This window comes from Abramis brama (genome assembly GCF_963993115.1).
Source record: "Abramis brama genome assembly, chromosome: 12".
NCBI classification, from domain to species: Eukaryota; Metazoa; Chordata; class Actinopteri; order Cypriniformes; family Leuciscidae; genus Abramis; species Abramis brama.
The window spans coordinates 38,414,512-38,438,258 of record NC_139974.1 but is presented as its reverse complement, the minus strand read 5'-3'; the positions used below and the strand labels follow the sequence as shown (position 1 = coordinate 38,438,258).

General features: G+C 37.3%; 1 protein-coding gene across 2 annotated transcripts in view; it reads left to right on the top strand.

Moving 5' to 3' along the window:
- Positions 1–23,747, top strand: part of csmd3b (CUB and Sushi multiple domains 3b) — a gene marked incomplete at its 5' end in the record, with an annotated part of 449,682 nt that overhangs the window by 297,980 nt on the left and 127,955 nt on the right. For both annotated transcript variants that reach the window (XM_084131937.1, XM_084131936.1), the window contains 8 exons: positions 2,882–3,051; positions 5,645–5,801; positions 8,979–9,170; positions 14,675–14,801; positions 16,623–16,825; positions 16,917–17,108; positions 18,588–18,726; positions 23,294–23,481. In XM_084131937.1, the coding sequence (XP_083988063.1) occupies positions 2,882–3,051; positions 5,645–5,801; positions 8,979–9,170; positions 14,675–14,801; positions 16,623–16,825; positions 16,917–17,108; positions 18,588–18,726; positions 23,294–23,481 (1,368 nt within the window). The remainder of the gene's footprint in view (positions 1–2,881; positions 3,052–5,644; positions 5,802–8,978; positions 9,171–14,674; positions 14,802–16,622; positions 16,826–16,916; positions 17,109–18,587; positions 18,727–23,293; positions 23,482–23,747) is intronic.

The window sequence follows — 23,747 nt, the reverse complement described above, 5'->3', positions numbered from 1 at the left end:
GTAACATTGTTGCAGAGGTTTTTGCATATTTTAATGCAAACCCCTTACATCGCAGAATTGCAGTGCCTGTGTGATGTGGACAGGCGTGCAGATGACGCTGCCACGCTTGGCAACTGCCAATGTCGTCCATGCCAGAATCCGCCGCTAAGTATTCCTTTCACAGATGTGTGTAATTTGTTAAGTATGCATAAAACCTGTGCTGCATTTCAAAAAAATGGAAGAATTGGTACTTTCTGAAAGTTCCCCCAATGACCAAAGTTCTGTGCCAGGGGCGATTCTAGGATTTCAGTCTCCGGGGCGATTCCCAGTCCCTGACCCGAGTGTTAGCTGATCTTCAGACGAATAATCCTGGCTGTAAGTGTGAGAGGTCACACGGTTGAATCTCAATTGACTCTTTTTTTTAAATAATTAAAATGTCATGCATTTCAGTAGATAGTGTATGAGTAACAGTGGTATATGGTTGTATTTTATGTTTGTGATTTTTACTGGAATGAAGAATGGAGCCTGTGACAGCTTCATGTCAAAGATTGCCTGTACGTTGCTTATGACCAGGTCCACCATTGACTAGAGGGAAGGATACTTATTAGGGTCTGCGATTATCTTTAAAAATCCTTCACATTTGCTAAACAGTAACTATAGTAAGCTATGTGAGGTTATTTCAATCCTTTCAATGGTTTAAAACCGTTCAGGTTTGTTTAATTAAAGGGGTGGGAATCTCTAGGCACCTCACGATTCAATTAGGATTCAGAGGGTTGCGATGCAATGATAAAATAATTATAGATCTTTTTTTTCTATACGGGATTTCTTTTTTCTTACTGTGTGGCTACTGGGAGCGGGAATCTTTAGACACCTAACAATCCGATTCTGATTCTGGGAGTCACAATTCAATTCCAAAATGATTTTTGATCTACATTTTTAGTGTACCGACTTTAAATATTACATTCAGTTGTATATTTTATTTAATTACTTACAAGTTTCATATATTGGATATATAGGCCTACTGAATTCCAAACAATATAAAGGATGCCTTCATAGAGCATTTTGAGGGTAAAACACTGAAATACCAGCAAGCGAGATCACACATTGTAAGTGTATCATTAAGCAAAGCCCACGTTTCCCACAGCACAGATCCTGTGCAATGAAGCTCTTGATTTCCCTTGTAATTTGCTTCAACCTTTTCAAACTAAATAGAAGATTATCTTATGGAAGGTCGAGGGTTTTTTTGTGTGTTGAAATGGATGCAAGCAGAATACGACTGTTTCTAGAGCGCACCTGCGGTTAAAAATGAAACTCAGTTTCAGAATCGTTGAAGAGAGAATCACGATGCATGAGAGAATAGACTTTTTCATCCACCCTATAGTCCCCCCAAAAAATTAAAATTCTGCCATCCCTCATGCTGGACCAAACCTGATCTGCTTTCCTCTGTGAAACTCAAAAGAAGATATTTTGAAGAATATACCATTTTGGTTACCATTAGCTTCCATTGAATGGACAAAATGGGGGGGGGGGGGGGGGTTTGGGGTGAAAAGTGAGTCCCAATCACCCTGAATTCACTCCTAAATACTGAGACATTTTTGTTTTAATTTTTGGGTGCACTATCCCTTTAATAATTTTTTTATATTTTTTTTATACTTTTTAATTGCTATGAGAAAGGGATGATATAACTTCACATAGCTTCCTATAGTCACTTTTCAGCAAACATTAAGGGTGATGACAGTTGATTTAATCGCAGACCCTAAAGAAGTTCTAGAAAAGTCTATGGTCGGCACAGGTATCAAACCTCTCAGTGTCTCCCGCTTCTGAAGTGCTGCTTCCCTCAATCCGATCTCCTGACTTCCCGCTCCGTCGGATTACACATCACTTAATAAGCTCTGGCATCTGACGTGACTCTCAAAGAAACTCCCAGAAAATCCCATAATTCTTTTAACATACTTCCTTCCTCTCTGAAAGTAACATTTTGAAGTACTTTTCCGAACGCAAGGGTCAGTTTCAGCTGCCTGTCAGACCACATCAGGTTGTGTGAATGAAGCAGGACCAGATCCATCTAAACTACTGTACACAAACACCAGTTCTGACAGGAGCACTCGCAATCCCAAAACTGATCCTTTATCTTTAGTATGAACAAAACATATGTGAGTATGTGAATATAAAGCTGAAAAACTCATTCTATCACCTAACTAATTGAGATTGCAGGCTGGTCAGTTGTGAACCTCATAAGGTCAGTCACATTTCAACTTTTTCCCCCTGAACTGAAGGGCATACGGGAGAAGCGAGAACTCTCGCCCAGTGTAAATTCACATCATGTCCTGGGCTGACTCACAGAGGGGGGGGTGTATGTAGGTAATTTACTAAATGGAGGCAGTAACAGCGATGATTTATTCAAAATATGACACTGGTAATATCGTCATAACATGGAGCAGCATGGAGGGAAATGGCGAGGGGACGTTAAATAAATCAGCCAGGCTGTGTTGCTTTATGTTGGTCTTTCTCTTGCACCAGTATACTTGATGGATATTAATACACCTGTTTTTACTGTCTGTTGTTCCATTAAATCCACATTTGATGTCCCCTAACACCATAGCATTTTGAATTTAAGCTACGAACGGTTACTGTCGATTTCACTTTCCAGACCCGCCGTCACACGAGCACCGCAGACTCGTGCTGTCCAGACCAATCATTCTGAAAATGCCAGATCCGTATTAATGCACGATGAGCTTTTACGGCAGCAGTATGTCCATGTGGTGTGTGCTTGAGAGCTCGTTGCAAAATGTTAACTCAATATCTTTATATAATAATAGTAGTTGACGGTTTGATTACTAGCTTTGTGCTTGTGTTACTCCATTTTTCCCCAATGTTGCATGGTTTTATTTCCCATCTCTAGCGGAGTGCGGCTCGTCTGTCATCAACAATGAAGGGATTCTGCTGTCACCGAATTACCCCATGAACTACGAGAACAACCATGAGTGCATTTACAGCATACAGGTGCAGGCTGGGAAAGGAATCAATATTTCGGCTAGAACCTTCCATCTGGCCCAGGGTGACATTCTGAAGGTATTTCAACACAGTTACAGTGCTGCAAAAAACAGGAGTGTTATGCAACTCTTTTTTGGCACTTAGTGCAAATAGCGATATATGTGACCCTGGATCACAAAATCAGTCATAAGTCGTACGGGTATATTTGTGGCAATAGCCAACAATACATAGTATGGGTCAAAATTATCGATTTTGCTTTTATGCCAAAAATCATTAGGATATTAAGTAAAGATCATGATCCATGAAGATATTTGTAAATTTTCTACCTTAAATATATCAAAAATGTATTTTTGTGAGTGAATGCAGCAAAATCGCCAAAAGAAATGGACAACTTTAAAGCAGATTTCCTCAATATTTAGATTTTTTTGCACCCTCAGATTCCAGATTTTCAATAGTTGTATCTCGGCCAAATATTGTCCTATCATAACACACAATACATCAATGGAAAGCTTATTTATTCAGTTTTCAGATGATGTATAAATCTCAATTAAAAAAAATTACCCATAAGACTGATTTTGTGGTCCAGGGTCACATATGTTATTTACACTAAGTGCAACATAGGGTATTTTCTTACTAAGTGTAAATAGTTGTTAGATGCCATTTATTAGTGCAAATAGCGGCAGATATTATTTGTTCGTTTTTTATTATTATTATTATTTGTTATTCCTTAGTTTTTTATATATATATTATAAAACATTATGCAATAATAACAACATATTCAGTGTATTTGATTATGTTTACTTGTCCCTAAAACCCTCCTCTACCCCTAATCTTACCCGATAAACACTTTATTCACACTATTAAATACCTGTTAGGCAATTTATTTGCACTTTTCTAATATTTTCTTAATTTTTTTTTAATGCCTCTCTGAGCTGATATGTAATGGGAAAAGGGAGAAGAAAGTTTGGGAAATGGCGTTGTCACCGTTGTGTTTAGTTAGTTTTCATTGGACTTGTCTGCCTGTCATCACATGTCACGTGTCATCTTCACTGTCATTATCAGTTCATCTGTATCACCTGTGTTCAGTTAATCATCCTCATCTGTGTTTGCATTTAAGTTCCGGCTGTTCAGTCAGTCTTGGCCCGATCTACGTCGTGTATGGTATGTGTTGCTGCCTGTTCTGCTATCATTTAAATTATTACCATTAAACCTTCGTGTTGGAAATATATATTCTTTTTCGTCTGCCTTTGTGCAGCCACCCGTGACAGGCGGATCTGAACTCTTGAATTTCTTGTGTAAATGTGGCTGGTTTGATCAGACACTGGTAGGCGGAGCTAAATAGCTTCTGCCAGCAATGTGGGTTATTTGCATTTTGTAAATACACACTCCAACTTTTTTTGTTTTTGGAGAGGACACCAGTCTTGGTTTGATAGACAGAGTAAGACATTACCAAAAGCAAAAATAAATAAATAAATTAAATGTAGTCACCCTCACCCTTATAACTTTGTATAGAACACAAAAGGTAAAGCTTTGAAGAATATCTGTGCCATTATTTTGCAGTAAAATAAAAGTGTATGCTGGGCTGGTCAAACATTCATAAATATGCTAAATCACCATTAAAATATCACTTACATTTGGTGGTACCCTATATTTCAAGTCTACTTAGACTGAAATTTAAGTTATTAATCACTGATGATCTTCCACTCCAGTGAGCTGTTAACCATAACACCTGGATCATCGAGTCAGTGAATTAAACTCTGGATCATTATGATTTCTGAACTTTATATTACATTTAAATATATGCATTGGGCAGACGCTTTTATCAGAAGCAAATTACAGTGAACGCCCAATGATAGCTATTGGCTGGAAGTCAAAATTTAAAGTGGGGGGAAAAAAACTAATTCTATTTCAGTCTGTTCCTCACACAAAGATGGTTTGGACCACTTTAACTGGCCTTTTAAACTAAAATCCTCATTTGCTTTTATTATATTGTAAGAAGTGGATATAGGGTACATTTGTGTTCCACTGAAGAAAGTCAGTCATACAGTTAGCCATTTGTTGAGTGTGAAAAGGGACTTCTGTTTTTTAACCAAAAAAAGTTAAAATTGTACTTGACAATCAGTTTAAATGGTCATATTCATGAACATCACTTAGATTTTTATTCATCCTTTTTTTTCTTATCTCTCTGGGACTTACAGTACAGTGGCAAAAAGTGATGTCCGGAGGCGATATTTGTTTTTGATGACCCTAAAAGTTCAAACAAAACAACAACAGTGTATGAGGAAAATATTTTATATTGTCTAAATATTGTAAATATGAGGAAAGAACAAAACACTAAACTTGATTAATAAGGTATTTATCTGGCAAACTACAGCTACAAGTTTTATTTTACCATGCAAAAAAAAAAAACATACATAGAAAACATCTTTTATTTCTATAGCGCTTTATACAATACAGCTTGTTTCAAAGTAGCTTTATTATGTGACTAAGATGGTACTGCAGATACTGATGTATGCATTCAGATAAATGGAGAGTATATGATTATCTCAGACAGACTGTTCAAACAATAGTCGGGCTATATATACCACAGAACAAATATGAGGTGGGTTTTTCTTTTGATCTTGCTCTTGCTCTTGCTTTATGATCTACATTTAATCTTTCTGCCTCCCAGATCTATGATGGTAAAGACAACGGCGCTCACATGCTGGGAGCCTTCACTGGTTCATCAATGCTGGGTCTGACCCTCATCAGCACCTCCAATCACCTGTGGCTGGAGTTCTACAGCGACGCCGAGGCCACTGGAGAAGGCTTCAAACTGGTTTATTCCAGTAAGTTATTACACTGGCCCTACACCCTGCACACACGTCTGCACCTTGCAAGAAGAAAGCAGCAGATTGAATGTCATTGCTTTATTTTGATCAACCGAGTGATTGCTGATGGCTTCTATATCATCAACATATCTTGCATAATGCCACATTGGCCATTAGTGAGCCACTTTATGTTTTTCGTGTTGATAGTGTGAGTAAAACATTTAAGGCTTAGTGGAACAGTATTTAGTTTAATTATCCGAGCCAATATTTCCCACACAGCTACACAGTTCTGTGCTGTCGAGCCATGAATTCCTAATAATGGTACATTGATAGATGAATTTGTCTTTAATTGCAGTTTATATGTTTTGTTTCCTTTTCTATGGATGTTCTGTGGTGGACTGTGAGCAATGTGCGGTATTTTGATGTTTGGCCTTGTTTTAACGTTTTTCTTCTCTTGAAAGCATTTGTGTATCAGTGCCTGATGCAATACTTCAGTATGCGTGCAGTTGTCATATCTGTGTGATACGCTCTTAGAAAAAAAGGTTCAATGGGGTTTAATATAGATCTTGACTCAATTTTAAAGAACGCTTGTGTCAGAATGGTTCTATAGACAGAGAAATGATTGCTTCATTTCATTTTTTTCTAGTGATAAAGTATGTTTACCAGCTGTTTAATTCATAAAATTGAATCAAAATAAAAAAAGCATTAACTAAATCTATAAAAACTCCTAAAACCCTATATATGAATCACATGATGGAACCTTTTAATGTTCTATATATAGAACCTTTTCTTATAAGAGTGTAGGTTTGGTTTAAACATTTTTAGAGATATTTTAAACTATATAGATGAATAATAGATTATAAGCTGTAGCTGATCAGTTGTTGTTTAGGAGTATTTAGATAACTATATACGTAGTATTTGTCAACTACATGTTGTACAATTATATTGTACAGTCTTCTTCATACAGCAATGTCTAGAAATGTAAAGTTTCACAAACTGCGACTTCTCAGTGTTGCTTCTTCTTGGTGCTGCTGCTATTTTCTGTCATTTTAAAGCATAAACTAGGCTTTAATAAGCATTTCTATCAATAATTAATCAACTGAAGGAGAATACTTTCATTCTGCAAATGAAAAGATGCTTGAAATATATAGTTCAGTCAGGAAACTCTGATTGGTTCTTAATGCAACCTACAGTAATGACATCATCTAACATGGCTCGAGCTGATTGGATTGTGCAGCCAATGATCTCGCTGCTTAACTTTTAAAAAGTTGGTTCTGTGTTTGCACCTTGCCCAGCTCCACCTATACAGATTTGCTACGGGTATTTTCATGTTACATGTGCAGTAGCAGCATGTCTTTCTTGTTCATAGCAGCATGTCTGTGGATGTATTGGCAGTAGCAAGTCTCCAAACAGATTTTGCTTCCTTACAACTCAAAAACCAATAGATAAGAAAAGCTGTTTTACACAGGAAAGACATAACAAAAGCATGAGAACATCTGAAACAATCAGCTCAAAGGGATTATCAGAAAGTGGACCAGGAGAAACACGACTGTGTCTCCACTGACCTTGGCTTTGTTGGCCCAGAGCCAGAGTTGTGCAGGCACTTGGACTGAATTTGGTGCGCTTTAATGCTATTGTGCTCACAGTGTGGGATTCAACAAGGTTTAGTTCCACTGGGGGGTAAAGTATTAACCTGCTGGTGGGCTATCTCATTTGAAATCGACTAAATCCCGGTCTGTCTACGACTCCATTCCCCTTGAAGGATTAGCCATTTGAGTGTATAATAAAGGTCAGAGAGAGCCAGAGAAGCCAGGCCACCTCCGGTCACTAGATGCTGAAATGTAGAGACCTGTTCAGGACAGGGTGGTGAATGTAGCTGATTAAAATAGCATTGTTTATTTGGTTGAGTCCTAATCTCAACCCAAGCGTGCTGTGAAGCTGCGACCTGTAATCAACTAGCAATCAAAGCCGGGTGTCAGATTTTAGTGAAGTTGTTGTGTTTATCTGTACTTAACAACTTGCAGCTTAATGGTGGACCGCTGATAAGCTTTACACGTCCCCTATGTGGTCTTCTTAAGAGACCTATTATTTTTGAGAGGAGCGAGTTTCGAGATGAGGGGATTTTGCTAAGCCCTGAAGACACCCTGACAGACTTTGGTGGAAACACTTTAATAACTCTAATAACATTAATAACAAGGTTGATTATACTTTTTTTCACGTTGCAGAGCTGAAATGTGGAAATTGATAAATGTTATTGAATTAAAAAGCATTATATAATGCTTGACTTATCATTATATTAGTTGGAAAGTCATAGAACTTTGATTCATACTGTAAAAATCCATATATACAGGACCCTCCAAAAATGTTTGACAAAAAAAAGTGTATATCAAACTAAGTGCCTTGTTTTTAAAAAGAAGCACTAACACTTTTTATGTTGTGTGTAATGTTTTATAATTTTATTAATTCACTTTTCAATTCATATGCCATTGAACATTTTATGTGACCTATTTGTCTGCATACTTTTTGGGATATTACTGTATATAGTTGCATGCATATATAATTATAAAAGTCTAGTGTATGTTAATAACTTATTAATAAAGATTGGTATAAAATGAAACTTTGAAAAATCAGCACTTAATTAAAGTTCTCTGATATACTGAGTGAGCTGCCATTTTGTTTTCGGCTATTTCTGAGTCCTGGCTGTATAATGATAATGAGTCATACTGTAGCTACACAATTAATAACAGGATGTGTCGCACAGTGAGTGGGTCTGTGCTTTGGTTCTGATTATGGCTCCAAATTAACCAAGCACTTAATCTTAATTGTTCTGCCTGCTTAGCAAGGGACCGTCTCTGCCTACCAGCCCAGTAGGATCTTAACTTCAAATTGTTGCTGTTAATGATCACATTAATGGCAAACTTTTACAGCTGTGCCACAGAGCAGCATGAAAATACCAGGCGAAGGAAGATTTTTGCAATATTCTGCTATAATGACCTCATAAAGCTCATAATGTTCTCAATCATATTCCGAATCTAGTCTTACTGAACTTATCATAGTTTTTGTCATTCATGACAGATTTTTGCAGGGATATGGTCTAAAAAGTACAATAAAAGCACTCATCTTAAGAAAATATTGATGAATCATTTCTTGATGAATCAGCCATCACTTGAATCTAACAGTCATAATGTCTTTCAGGTTTTGAGCTCTCTCACTGTGAGGACCCTGGGGTGCCCCAGTTTGGCTTCAAGGTCAACGACCAGGGCCACTTCTCTGGAAGCACCATCACCTACAAGTGTGACCCCGGATACACTCTTCACGGCAGCGGCGTGCTCAAATGCATGACGGGAGAGAGGCGGGCCTGGGATAATTCTCTTCCTTCCTGCATCGGTAAGACCGTTCAAGACTGTTCAGCAGTTCAGACTGTGTAGAAAGGATGTGCAGTAAATGATTAGTGTACTTTGAAGCAGGGTCGAAAGTCACAGAACGAGTATGGTCTTCAAAGGTGAAGTATGTAGTTTCTGCGGCACTAGTGGCACCTAGCGGAATTACAAGTATAAAGCATATTTTCAAACAACCTTGCAAATGCGTGTAAAGTTTTGGACCCGAACTCACTCGGACCTCGGGTTTTCTGATCGTAATGGACCCGTGAAGACCTCAACAGGTAAAAGTAGGCCACTTTCAATACTTTCAAGGTCCAACATATTATATACTTTTAGCTGTGTTGCTATGTGTCATGATATGCTCTGTTTAGAGTGAATGCGGGCGTCTGTTTCTGTTGGTTGTAGCTGTAAGACCCTTTGAAATCACGTTTGAGGCGTGGGTGGGGGGGGTTATTGTCTCCCTTGGTTTACGTCAAAGTAAACATTATCATCTGAAATTTTCTTCTAGAATGATCATTTTTATCAAGCTTGTTTATTTAAGTTCAGTAATTTCACTTAAATGGCAATTAATAGGTCATTTTCATTGCCATTTAAGTAAAAATTACTGAACTTAAATATACAAGCTTCATAAAAATGATCATTCTAGAAGAACATTTCAGATGGCACTTAGAGGCTTTTGCATCTGAACTCTTCATTTGTCTTTCTGAACAGGTGCATGATGATGCTGTATGGTATTGAAGCGACCATTGTAGTGTGTTTCATCGCAATGCCCGCTTTGACGTGTTCATGACTGGTTTAATATTTAAAGTTCTAAATGCAGTGGATTTAGGCTTTCACTCCTGTACCCGTAGCTGAATGTAACGTGTCAGTCATGGTCCCACAGTGGCAAAACACCCTCTGGCTCCGCCTTCTACAGTAGCTACGCCCCAAACTCATGCTATTGGTTGAGCTGGAAAGAGATTGACAGATCTGAGCGGACTCTCAATGTTTTGGTGGTGCCTGGGCGGCTCAATGCTTACACTTTTGAGGGAGATAAACCCATTAATGGCATACTCATAGCAGTCAACAATAAACTGGGTTAAGAGAATGTATTTTAACATAAAAATCTTACATGCTTCACCTTTAAATTCTCTCAGCTTTGACTTTGATTTCGTGAATCTTGTATGATAAAAAAGCCTTTCACAGTCAATAAATATAGAGGCCTTATAATTCCACAGAAAGTATTCCAAGTGATTTCTTTGTAAAGCACTGCTATTTGCATGCCAGTAGTCTGATAAAGCCACAACAAAATACATATTTGATGTTTTACAATGGACGTGGCTTGCTGGGCAGTGCTTGCTGTGTTCAGACAAACTAAATCCACCCTTTGCTTTCTTCCCTCTAATCCAACTCTTTTCATTGATCTTGATCACCCTATCTGGGTTTATTTTGCAATGTTTATGTTGGTATGTTATATGTTGTTATGTTATGTTATGTTATGTTATGTTATGTTATGTTATGTTGTGTTATGTTGTGTTGTGTTGTGTTGTGTTGTGTTTCATGGTATGGTATGGTACAGTATGGTATGGTGTGTTATATGTTATGGTATGTTATGCTGTCTTATGATATGTTGTTATATCTTATATGGTATGGTATGTTGTGTTTTATGTTCTGTTCTGTTCTGTTCTGCTATGCTATGCTATGCTATGCTATGCTATGCTATGCTATTAACGATGAAAAAAAAATGTAATGTAATGATTTTAATGAAATCGATTTGAAATATTTCGTAAAGGAAAAAAGAATAAGCTGTTAATTTAGGTTACCAGACTGTGAACCTCTTTTCAAATTTATTTTATTAAGGTTTTTATTAAAGTTCATATTATCCTTAATAACAATAATCTAAAATCCAGCATGAATATTCTAGCACTAATATAGACTAATGTAAACGCACCCCACTATCACCACCATGGATGTGGCTATGAATTCAATAACGCCTTTAGCACTATAAGTTGCGTACATGCAAAACGAGTGTGCATAGAATTGTTACAAATGGATCATTGTTAACAGTGCAATGTTTAAGTCCATCCATTCACAACCAGAGCTTAATGTAGCATTACACATCATGTGGGAGATGCAGAAGTTTCCAGGTTGTGCTGTACACTGACTTTCTGTCACATCCTTTCGCTGATGTTCTTCCTGGAGGAAAGGGGGTCAAAAGGCAAAAATGCGCAAATGTATGAATGGTTTAGGTTAAACGCACAACTATAATTTAGATCTAAATTAACATATTCATTCAAAAATTATTATTAATATGTGTAAAATGCAAGAAATATCACTTGATGCGAACAGGTAAATTCAGAATGTCACATATTGTTTCATTATAAATAGTGAGTGGAGTGAGTGGAGTGAGTGGAGTGCATGGAGAAATTTTCTTGTCTTGGAAACCACATTTTAACTTGGTTTATTAGCGAGTATGCATCATTCCAGCCTGATCTCTCCTCGTGGTTATCATAACTGAGCTCAGTGTTGCTCTCAGCCATTTGTCATAATTATCCGAGGCTGCAGTGTAAGCCCCTCCCCATTTCTGGAGCTCGCTAAAGCTGCAGCATTGCTCATATTCTGCACTGGATAAAGCACATTAAAAAGCCACATTATGCTTATACCTTCTAAATAGTCCAAAGTGTTTCTTGACAACATTAGCAGTGGTGGAAGCCCTCGCTCCATCTGTGACTAATGGTGCAGGTTGTTAATATTGTAGCGAATGCAGGGGCTCCCGGTTGAGCTATGGAGATGATTCTTCATCAAGCAAAGCACATGAGGGCTTGAGATAAGACTGTGTGCTGCTATTACTTTCTTCATTTTCCTGATGAATGGTGATTATGGGGATTTAGCCTCCAATGAGTTGGATATTGCTATGTCGACTGACCCCAGATCAGATTTGCTCACTATTAGATTTAGTCTTAATGAGCTCTGATTAGACTCAAAGCGCTCGTCCAAATTGCTTCCGTGCGGCAGACGTAGATAAAACACAATGACTATCCTTTTGTGTTTAACACTGAGCATGTCTTTACTCACACTTATGTCATTTCCATGTCAGAACCGACGGTTGGCTCGCAAAATACTAATCAGCCTGAGTTTCAGACTTATCTGCCAGCATTAATAATAGATATGTAATAATGTGGAGGATATTTCACTTCCTTTGACAGGCGAAATGTGCGGGTCATTTGATGTGACCTTTAGCGAAAGTGAGATACTGTATATCAAAATAGCGAGAAGGCGTATCCATCTTGCAGTTCCTTTTTTTATTACAGATAAAATATTTAACTATTTTTATATTTTTCATTCAAGTCCACAGGTAAGGTGTGTGAATGAGACATTTCTGCAGAGAAAAGCTGCACCACCGCAATGCTAAATCAGCATTCTTCTCAGAGCAGAGCGTAACCGCGCCGTCGTAAACACAGCTAGCGTGAGACGGCTCAACATGGCATTATGTCATAATAGCGCTGGGAGAGGACATGCACATTTTTAGCCTCGAACCAACTCCCAATCTTCCTGCATTGATTTCCAACGCGTGCGCAGCCAATCAATGGTGACTGAGCGCTCCTAACCGGCCTATGACACGTGACTGAGCCGCGGCCCTGATGAGCGATGGACGTGGCGGGATGTTGGTTTAGCGAGAGGATTGGGAGGGATACGTTCGGAAGACGCCTCTATTCCGGATGTCTAAAAAACACACTAATGTTCAGATTAATCAAATCGCAATCTGAACCCTGTTATTCAGGCTTCATTGAGCTGTGCGTCCATTGTTTGTCATGTAGATGGTTTATGCAAATGAGACTCAGTGACAGGAATTGCTGAAAAGGGAATCATTAAGAAACTCTCGAAACTGTTCCTCCCGGCCCCTGCAGTTTGTTACAAGAGGGAGAACGGGAGGGACGGGATGGGGAAGATCGAAAAGGGGTCTGAGGGGAAAAGAGACTGCTTGCAATTAAAGTTTCCTAATAAAGTGCTTGTGAAAGCCGACTGATAATGAACCCAGTGCAGAGGGCTAAAGTGGCGAGTCTGAATGCCATCAGGATGCATCAAAATGGACGTCAGGCTCATTTGTTCATTTGATTGATGCTCTGACTTGAAGCCGACAGATCACCTCAGCTTCTAACAGGGGATTCAGGCTGAGAGAGAGACAGAAGAATAGAGAAGTGCCGAAACTGACAGAGTTAGAGACACTATTGTTGGGTGAAACTATAGGCACCCTGCGGACTCCTTTAAAACACACCTTTCAGTCTCGCTAGTTTGTTTAATTTGTCTGCTAGAAATGTCCCACTGTGGATATTGATGCATCGCTGGTGATCTCTGTCATTCTTAACCATTATTAACATTTCCACCACATGAAAATTAGGGTGATGGAAATGATAATGATGGAAATTACATGAAACATTTCTGAAATAAAATGGCAGACTATGCTAGTTTCATTATAATTATCATAAATATACACATTTTCTGAATAAAATATTTATATTTAAAATATATTTATAAATATTTTGAATTTAAATAAAAATGGTTTAAATGATTAATGGTAAAATTGTTAAAGGGATGGTTCGGAGTAAATTTGCACCATGACCTCGAGCCAAACACCCCCCAGAAGCTTTTTTTCCCTTGGTCGAACATTATTAAAGTTAGAGCTTATTTAGAGATATCAGCCGAATGGCTTAGTGCAGGCGCTAATGGATCCAAGGTTGGATCTCGGAAATTACCCCACTAATATAATGCCCGGAATGGTACCAAACTTCTACAGTAGTACAAATAGGTTCTGTACTCATAAAACGAGGCATTGGAAAGTTTGTAAGTACATCAGGAGTTTATTTAAATAACACTTGCCTGATGGCTAATGCTACCGCTAACCCGGACGTCGACGTCACTTCAGTGATTTGGGAATCACTTAGTGCAAAGGACCCTAGGTTGAAATTACTCCGAACCGTCCCTTTAAAGGTAAAATGTGTGTGTGTGTGTGTGTGTGTGTGCGCGTGTGTGTGTGTGTGTGTGTGTGTGTGTGTGTTGAATATTTTTAGCAAGAATAAGTTATTGAGTGGTTTGTTTGTTTTTTATTCAGTTTTTTTTTGTAATTGTTTGTACTGTCAATTGAATACAATAAGACAACAGTCAGTGGGCACCAGGAATTCAGCATGATGCAAAATTTTAAAAAAAGTTTCAGTTTCCCTCTTTGTTTTTGTTTTTTCACTTGCAACTTTTGTCCACTTTGTTCTATTAACAAAGTTATTCCATGAGATCCAGAAAGTGTTCAGATGCCTGTAAACCTCACGGGGCTTCATCAATCTAACTGTGTTTTTTACCGTGCTTTTCATTCTCGTGTTGTGCTTGTTTGAGAGACACCCCTAATTATTTCAGTGCTCACCTGCAAATCTTCAGGGGCCGTGATGTGTGTGTGCTCATGTGAGAGTATGCATGATAAACTGCTTCTTCTCACTTCTCTTTCCCACCCCCTCTCTTGTTTGGTCCTCTCTCTTTCCCCAGCTGAATGCGGTGGACGTTTTAAAGGCGAGACATCAGGACGCATCTTGTCTCCAGGTTATCCGTTCCCCTACGACAACAATCTGCGCTGCACGTGGGTCGTCGAGGTGGATTCGGGAAACATCATTAGGTGCTGATCAGTATTTGCTTCAAATGTGAATATATTGTACCTTCCGCTGTCCGTCCTCCACCGATCGGTTCATTACCAAACCCATAAGAATACAGCCAGTGTATTCAGCTGAGACAAGAGGCTTTATCTATTAATAAACCTCTAATGGTGGAGCTGGCCATTGATGCTGCATCTGTACGGAGAGAAAAGAAGACATCAGATGAGCTGATGGCGCCTCGTAAATCTCTTTGTTTACCACCTGCACTGCCAAACTCATTATAAAGCTTAAAGCGCTGTTGCACTTTTAATGCTGCACTACAACCTAATAATTTGTCCTATTTATAATTCTCTTAGCAGCAAAAAGCTTTTTTGAAATTGCACACTCGCTCATTATTTGTTCATCTGATGTCTCGATCAGACCAGATTGTTAAAATGTAGTCAAGGACTGATGCTCAGAATGGAGATGCAATTGTTCTCCTCAATTATTCGAACCCTGGAGCATAATATTTGAGATATGATTATATAACTCTACCTCTGTGATTTGTCACGACTCTGCAAAGAATTGATCATTTATTTCTGCCTAATCAAACTCTTCTATCCGTCTGGGTTCAGAGAGATGGAAATATGTTATTTTAGTATCATTGAGATAATATTATTGGTTCTATTAATATTTTTTTTTAAAGTTTATATTTGTATATATTTTTTATTTTTTTTATTTTTTTAGTTAAAGTATATATATATATATATATATATATATATATATATATATATATATATATATATATATATATATATATATATTTAAACATACATTAGTGCTGTCAAATCAATTAATTGTGATTAATTGCATCTATCATAAGAGTTTGTGCGTGTTTATATATATATATATATATATATATATATATATTATATATATATGTACACATATCATATCATATATATATATATACACACATATACACATATCATATATGTGTGTGTGTACGTGTCTGTGTGTGTGTGTGTGTGTGTGTGTGTATATATATATATATATTTAAACATACATTAGTGCTGTCAAATCAATTAATTGTGATTAATTGCATCTATCATAAGAGTTTGTGCGTGTTTATATATATATATATATATATATATATATATATTATATATATGTACACATATCATATGTGTGTGTGTGTGTGTGTGTGTGTGTATATATATATATATATATACATATATATATTTATTTATTTATTTATATGCATGCATATACATTTATGTATAATATATATATATATATATATATATATATATATTTGCACACACATTATTTTATAAATGTATTATATTATATAAACTTATTATATCATATATTATATGAACAAACTTTTATGTTAGATGTGATTAATCCTGATTAATCAGTTTGACAGCACTAATATATTTATTAGAAAACATACAGTATATACATACACACACATACTACATACTATATATATATATACTGTACATATATAATGTCTATATAGTTTTTATTTATTTATGTTTTAGTTTTAGTTTGTTATTTTAGTACATAAAGTTAAACTACATGAAAATGAGCAATAATGTCTTGCCAACCAGCTGAAATAAAATACGTTTTTTCAGTTAACATTTATTTAATTTCAAGTGGCAATTCTTTATGGATTTAGTAGTTGTAATTTTAGTTAACTATAATAACCTTACCGTGCTGTTCGTTTTATGCATTGTGGGCACACCTGTTCTGTGTCAGATAGCCCTTTATTTCCATCACTGTACACTGTGCATCTAATGACGCGTGACTGGACCAGTATGACCTGATGCATGTATGTGTGTTCACTTCTGTATGAACAGCCTGCAGTTTCTAGCCTTCGACACGGAAGCGTCCCACGACATCCTGAGGGTCTGGGACGGGCCTCTGGAGAACGAGATGTCTCTGAGGGAGGTGAGCGGATCTCTTCTGCCCGAGAACATCCACAGCACACTCAACATGGTCACCGTTCAGTTCGAGACCGACTTCTACATCAGCAAGTCTGGATTCGCCATCGAGTTCTCCAGTGAGTGTCTCTGTGATCTGTGGACTGACAGCGTACAGTCACTGCTCATAAGGGGTTAATCGACTGTTAATTGCTCTGAATGTGATCGCAGGCTCAGTGGCCACGGCCTGCAGGGATCCAGGAGTTCCCATGAACGGCAGTCGTAATGGAGACGGTCGCGAGCCTGGAGACACCGTGACCTTCCAGTGTGATCCTGGGTATGAACTGCAGGGAGACGTGAAGATTACCTGCATACAAGTGGAGAACCGCTACTACTGGCAACCCAGCCCTCCTGTCTGTATAGGTGAGGCTTTATATCGGGATTTAATTAAAGGAATGGATCTGTTGGAATTAGTATTCGACTTTAGAATTATACTGGCTGCATGTAACATTTGTTTGATCTTGTTATTTTCTTGCAATAATATTGAGTAAACATTACAATTAAATATACGTAATGCATTCAAAACTAAACCGGAATGAGCAACAGGGTTGCTAGCTACAGTAGTTTGTGATCAAATGTTGGTTTGTATGGATTTTATTTAATTTACATATAATTCCCATATTTTAAATAAAAGATATATATTTGTTATTTAATTTTTAATTTTTTTATTTTAATTATTTAAGAAAAAGTGTTGAATAGTGTAGTTTGAAGAATTCAGTCAATACAACAATTTTGAAGTAAAGGAAGAAGAAAAAGAAAATGGAATGAGATTATTTACAAAAATTATGACAAAACTAAACATATTTTAGTCATTTAAATTGGTTTATTATAGTGTTATTTTAGGATCATTCAGATACTATTATAGTTTTATTAATATTTTGATTCTTTTTTAATAAAATTATTTTTCAAATTTAATTTTTTTATAATATTTTTATTTCAGTTTTAGTTATTTTAGTACATCAAGTTAAATGAAAATCAGAAATGTTGAAATTAAAGTTTGTTTTTATTTTATTTTAGTTAACATTTATTTATTTAAAGCAACAGAAATGTTTACATATATATATATATATATATATATGTATAGATATATATATATATAGGTATAGATACACACATATATATATATATATATATATATATATATATATATATTGTTTTTGTATCTAACAGTTCGCACAACAAAGCAGGATGTTTTAAAAAAGTTATGATATGCCAAATTGTACTGTATTTGTACACTTTAGATGCTGTATCTGTAAACATTAGACAAAGCCTCATACTGTACATAAGAAGTATTGTTTTACTCATTTTCATAACACATATTCATGATTCTGAGACATCTAAACGGTTAATTAGCACATATTGCTTTAGATGCTGACAACAGAACATGTATCTAAAGAGCACTTTAAGCAGTTTTTTTAATCAGGCCGTTCTCAAGAGTTGTACTCGATGTGAAAGACCCGACACCATTGAGATTCCTTATCATCGCAGTGACATGAAAGTCTGCCCAAATTAATGAATATCAAATTACCAGATACGGATTGTCTCTTTCTTTCAAAAGACACTTCATATTGGAAGCAGGATTTTCAGCTTTTCCTTTCATATTTTAAATAACCTTTCTCTCTCACTATAGTTCTCATTCTCATATATAAGATATGAGCGCTTTACATGGCGCGGTTCCTCAGAGGAGCTTACATATCTCTGTCTGCGCGTGTTCACTCCAGCGCTCGTTCTCCTGGTTCCTGGTTGGCACAGATGTTCAAGCCGCATGTTTTAATAAGAGATTCTCCTCATGTGTTACTAATGCCCATATGCTGCTGATACGAGTCCTCTGTGTTTTCCCAGCTCCATGTGGGGGCAATCTCACCGGTTCCTCTGGGTTTATTCTGTCGCCCAACTTCCCTCATCCATACCCGCACAGCAAGGACTGCGACTGGCTCATCGCCGTCAACTCGGATTACGTCCTGTCTCTTGCGTTCATCAGGTAAACTCATCTGTGAGCTGTTCTGTACGGCTGTGCAATTCATACAACAGGGAAATTCACAAACAAAACTGAAAAAAGATACATAAAAAGTAATACAATAACAATACAATATACTGCATGATAGATAGATAGATAGATAGATAGATAGATAGATAGATAGATAGATAGATAGATAGATAGATAGATAGATAGATAGTACTTTCTGTTTTAATTTTAGTTAGTTTTAGTTGTTATTTTATAATTTTTCTAAATATGTATATATTTTTATTACATTTTTTATTTCAGTTTTAGTTATTTAAGAACATCAAGTTAAACTAAATAAAAATAAGAAATGTTAAAATAAAATGTTTGTTTTTTATTTTATTTAAATTAACAATTATTTATTAGCAGCAGAAATGTTTTATAGTTGTATTTACTATATATATTTATAATTTTTATAATTTTATATATATACAGTGTGTGTATATATATATATATATATATATATATATATATATATATCTTATATATGAGAATATATATAAAACATTTTTACTATAATAAATGAATAAATATATATATATACGTTTATATATACGTTTAAAACTAGCTACTCTTACTTTAATATATATAATATATAATATTTAATATATATATGAAAAAGGAGGAACATACAGTATACAGTAGGAATATACAGTATATATGCATGCATATATAAAAAGGAAATATAATGTTTATTTATTTAAGATTTATTAATCAGTGGTGTGCAGAAACACAATAAAAAGTCATGGAAGAGAGGGAGAAAGACAAACAAAACTATACTGATATATTTATCATGTATGTATAATGTAATAGTTAATAACATTTAATAACAAATATACAGTTTATATATATAAATATCAAATATATTCTAGACGTCTCGTCTCAGCTGAAGGTGTGCATTAGGCCGGGTGTTTCTATGTACTTTATCTTTGAGGACACTCCGATGTTTGTCAGCAGCTTCAGGTTAGTGTTTGTGTGAGAATGTCGTGAACGGGGACTACTGTCGTCTACTTACCTTCGTTGTCCAGCAAGTTTTGTGAATGCAGACTGTGCGGTTCTGTGGGAAGGTTAATATCCGCTGAACCCTCTGTTGTGGTGGGGTCAGCGCAGTTTAAATTGTGTCCGATGAGACAGAAAGATGTGCGATCGGAAATAATCTCAGCGTGCGCTTATTCCTGGTCTTTCGTTTATGCCTTCACTTGAGCTATAATATCTCCAACTGATGAGTTCACGAGTTCATTTAGAGGCTGCTGTGTCGTAATGCTGAATCTAAAACGAGCGCCCACGGTGTCCTTCGACATGGCCGCAGTCGACGTGTTGAGTAATTATGTAGCGCGACTGCTATCAATGTCTGAATTAAAATGCATTTCATGTCTGGGAGAGATAATGAGCCCAGCTGGAATTCTTTGCTCATTTTTGTCTGTAATGAACCTGACGGTGGTCCCTTTTTTTTCTTTTTTTTTTAGCTTCCCCTCTTCTTGCCTTAAAGGTGTAGAGCGGTGTCTCTGCCTTGAGTGATGTGACCAATTAGTATAAAAGCAAGGTTGATAAATTTCCTTCACAGTCCAATCATGTTGCTAATTATGTCCATTTTTCATTTAGCCAACACGAAGCGCCGCTCAAGCCGCAAGCGGGATCCTCCGTCCAGTCGGGGTCAGCGCGAGGTTAAGTTCGAGTGCTGTAGGAGTTCGTCCTATTTGACAGTCGCCAAAGTCCTAATGTTAATGCTAATAGCACCGCTAGCAAGCCATTCCCTTCCACCTGGATCAAAGCGTGTCGCGAGGGTCTAGTCCAGGCGTGAGGCCGTGGAATAATAATCAGGATTCGCACACAGTCAGCGGAAGAAGAAGAAGTGCTTAGGTTTCAGGATTTCTCCTTCTGTCTCTCCCGCTCACACTTTGAAATATCTACGACTGTTGAACGTTTAAACTTTGCCTCGTCTTCTCTTTGACTCATCATCTAAGAGCAGTTGCTTTAATGACAGCGATAGCTCAAAAACAATCTTTCATTCTGCCTATGTGTCACGATTTACAGCATTCATCACAACAGGAGCTGCCATTTGAGGCTGTTTTGTGAGTTTTCTAGTGCCTAATATTTTTCAAAACCTTCACAGCTGCTTGTTAGAGCCATACATCAGCCCCAAAAACAGATGAGGAAGAACTTTTTCCTCTCTTTTTTCAAAGCCCAGCCCGGCAGGTAGTGTCATCCTCATGGTTGGCATTATGTAGCCTCTTTCTCATTAGAATTTCGTCCTCTCCGAGTAAACAAGCATGTTGGAGTTCTGCCAGAACGGGCAAGTTTCTAATAAATGGCTCTCGTTCGGGTTCCATCTCAAAGACTTTCATTACACAGTCCATTACTGACTCCTTTCTCCTTAAAAAATCCACGGTATGAAATATGTCCATAATGAAATTGGAAATGAACAATACACTCCGGGAAAAAAAAAAGTGACCTCTTTTAGCATCACTACAAATGTAATCCCATCCGGGTGTCTCTCTATTTAGCAATAGTACAGTTTGTGCTATCAACCTGATTTCCTGCAGAAATAATTGTTTTCTGATTGACAGCTACAGAGGGTATGGAGTACGGGGGGGAAAGCAGATGCATCTGTTTATCAGGAATTAATGGCTTTTTTAATGTGGTGTAAAGGATCTTATCCTGTGTATGAATTATCCTATAATAACCCCTAAGCAGTGGATTCTGACGCAGTGGAGTGTGGAAGGCATGCTTAGCATTCTCTCTCTGCATAATGGGGGGGGAAAGGGAGTGTAAATCTGATTCAGTCACAATCCATCTCATGCAAATGACTCTCCACTGATGTGCGGGACCTTATCATTGCACCTTACTGGAAATGAAAAGGTGCAAGTGTTTATAAGTGTGTGTCTGAGCCCAGCAGAGATGCTGATTCTGCACGTGCCATTCAACGCCTGGTTATTTATATGTTCAGCCTTAATGGTCAGCTGTCATGCTGGCCATATGGATAATACAGTGGCATACGTCAACGTACCTCGCAAGCAAGTTAGCATGCATAACAGGCATTTAGATGGACAGGAAAGTATTCTAGAGTCACATGTGAGACCATCTGTGAGAGACAGCTAAAACTTGGCTGAAATTAGGTCATGCAACAGGACAATGATCCCAAGAACACCAGCAAATCTACAACAGAATGGCTGGAAAAGAAAAGAATCAAGGTGTTGCACCGGCCCAGTCAAAGTCCAGACCTCAACCCGACCGAAATGTTGCGATCCTCAATGAACTGAAGCAACGTTGTAAAGAAGAGCTGGCCAAAATGATGCGAGAGACTGATACTGTCATACAGAAAACCATTCCTTCAACTTATTGCTGCTAAAAGTGGCTCTACAAGCAATTGAATCGTAGGGTGGACTTACTGTAGTTTGTCACCCATGGCTTTTCCATTTTGGCTTTAGTTTTGTTAAAGCTGCAGTCCGTAACTTTTTTGGGTTAAAAATGATCCAAAATAATTTTTTGAGCAAGTACATAACCAGCCAGTGTTCAACACTCTCTGCTTGCCTTAGCTCAAATCAAAATGGTAAGCTTGTAATAATGTTTTTAACTCCAGTGGTACTGGTGGATTTCCGCGGGAAATTCGAGCATGTGTTTGCGTCATTACATCACATCTGTAAACATAAAGAAGAGTCTCGGCTAGTCGGCTATGAGTGTGAGGATGCTGGAGGTGGAGATTTATAGCCTTTTCTCACAGCACTTGATATAATTAAACTCATCAATTTGATGGCGGATCCAGAAAGGTTCAAACGACAATCACCAACTGGAGATTCACCCGTTGTAAAACGCAAAAGCCTTCGGACTGGCTACAGAAAAAAGAGACTGACACCGGCCCATGCGAAAACAAGGATAAATATCAGAAGGGCATTAAATGTAGTCACGCAATGCTGATGTTGTTAACATTAACAATTTAAGAACAAAGTATAATTTGCACGGTTTGACATGATATGATAAGCGATCGTTAGATTTAATCGCACGATTTACTGCAATGATTTTTCCCCTTAGTTGATCAGAACAAAAGTGGATGTTACTTACTTGTTCAGACAACATTTTCCAGTGAAAATTGTTATGTTGGTCATTCTTCCAAAAAGTAGAATCTGTGATTGCGAATGCCAGTATCCACACTGGCGCGCACATTCTCCTCAAAACATTGGATTCATCCACGCTGTGCCGTGCTGAGGCACAACACACGTAAAGTTTATAATTACGCAAATAACTGCAATTGCAGATTTCAAACAGAGAGGGCGACAAAGAGGAAAAACGACGGACTGCAGCTTTAAATAAATAAATAATGTTGTTGTTCATCTGAGGTTGCATTTACCAAAAATATTGAATGGAGTACGAAGTGTGACAACTTGCCCCGGCCACCCCTATCACTCTAAAACAGTCTCTGATTTCTTTGTACTTGTTTTACTTTATACTTTCGTCTGCAAAGTTGATCTCAGGACTCGAATATCTGTATCCAGATGAAGAGCTTTTGATCCCTCTATTCAGAAAACTCCTCTTTGATCATTTCTCCCAGCTTCAGCATAGAGCCCAACTACGACTTCTTGTATATCTACGATGGAACGGACAGCAACAGCCCTCTGATCGGGAGCTTCCAGGACAGCAAGCTTCCCGAACGGATCGAGAGCAGCTCTAACAGCATGTACCTGGCCTTCCGCAGTGATGGATCTGTCAGCTACACCGGCTTTCACCTGGAGTACAAAGGTAGACTCTGACATTTCTCCAGCCTAAACGTCCAAACCCTTAGTTAGAAACACATAATTCTGACTGCACAGTCAAATTAACTGTGACTAGTATTTAGTTGACGGTTTAAAGGGATAGTTCACACAAAAAATTAACATTCTGTGATCATTTACTCACCCTTATCTATTTATTTTTCTGTGTGATTTTAGTATAATTAAGATACTTTTCTAGTTTTTATTATTAGTTTTTATTTTTTGTCATTTCCAGAATTTTTTCTTTGTCTATAT